Consider the following 1,008-nt stretch of genomic DNA (forward strand, 5'->3'; position numbering starts at 1 on the left):
ACAATCGGTAGTTTTTATTTGGACAACGTTTTGTTTTTGGCACAAAAGCTTCATCAGGCCAAGTTAGCAGGTCACCAAATTGGCCAGGTTCATCCGATTAAACCTTCCATTGGGGAATGATGAAAAGTTTATTGATCTCAACAATTACTTTTTTTCAAAAATTACCTAATCATATAAATGCATTTTAGCCTTTTCTCAACAGCACCCGTAAACTTCAGCCTTTTGGAGACTTAAAACCGTCCTCCTGAGTTTAATAGCCTTTTGGCTTGTTCACAGAAACGTTTGCCAACGAAGATCCTGTCGGATTCTTGACAATTCAAGTGGAAATATTCAAGCATCCCGGGACTGGAGAGTACAAAGTCAATGTAAAAAGTAAGCTGGTTTTTACTGGAACAGCCATCTGACTTAAATTTTTTGCCCCCACTGTTGGTCCCAGTTTAAGTGATGCAATACCCTATCCCCCCGAAAGAGGTCCAGTCGCGCAAAACGAATCAGTGAGCATGAGTTTGAGGTGATCTTTCTCAAGGAGGACCACTTTCAAAGATCGTTTGAGCAGACACCATAAAAACGGCGCAATAAAACCTCGGGAATATTGAAATAGTAGTGTGCTGTGTTCCAATAAGATCTACAATCTGGTGAACACCTCTCCCTAAAACCACTTAGTCGTTCATAAAACCCACCACTGTGGTAAACTTGGGACTAGTTTGTTGGAAGGAATAGCAAGAAAGACATTACGGTGGACCCTGCTGTCTGATGCGTTTAAATTTGACAAACCATAAGGTCTAGTCCAGCAGACTTCCGTGTAGCATCATTCAACACGAAGCTGGAGTTCATTAGGCTGTCATGACATCGTCGCGATAACCCCTCACGTCATGTGATACATGTTGAGCTGGCATCCGTTTCTGGACTTGCATATCATATCAAACTACGTTGGTGAACCCTAGCACAGAGTAACGAAGAATAAACTTCACCCGATGAGTGAAACTTCTATCTGAGAAGTCGAGTCGA

General features: G+C 42.1%; 2 protein-coding genes across 2 annotated transcripts in view; one reads left to right on the forward strand and one right to left on the reverse strand.

The window, feature by feature from the left end:
* Nucleotides 1-1,008, forward strand: part of T265_04621 (hypothetical protein) — a gene marked incomplete at both ends in the record, with an annotated part of 81,599 nt that overhangs the window by 75,858 nt on the left and 4,733 nt on the right. Inside the window, one exon of the mRNA XM_009169403.1 lies at nucleotides 277-372. Within this exon, the coding sequence (XP_009167667.1) occupies nucleotides 277-372 (96 nt within the window). The remainder of the gene's footprint in view (nucleotides 1-276; nucleotides 373-1,008) is intronic.
* Nucleotides 1-1,008, reverse strand: part of T265_04622 (hypothetical protein) — a gene marked incomplete at both ends in the record, with an annotated part of 11,085 nt that overhangs the window by 5,691 nt on the left and 4,386 nt on the right. The gene's annotated exons all lie outside the window — the stretch shown is intronic.

The sequence above is a fragment of the Opisthorchis viverrini genome (genome assembly GCF_000715545.1).
Source record: "Opisthorchis viverrini unplaced genomic scaffold opera_v5_78, whole genome shotgun sequence".
NCBI lineage: Eukaryota > Metazoa > Platyhelminthes > Trematoda > Opisthorchiida > Opisthorchiidae > Opisthorchis > Opisthorchis viverrini.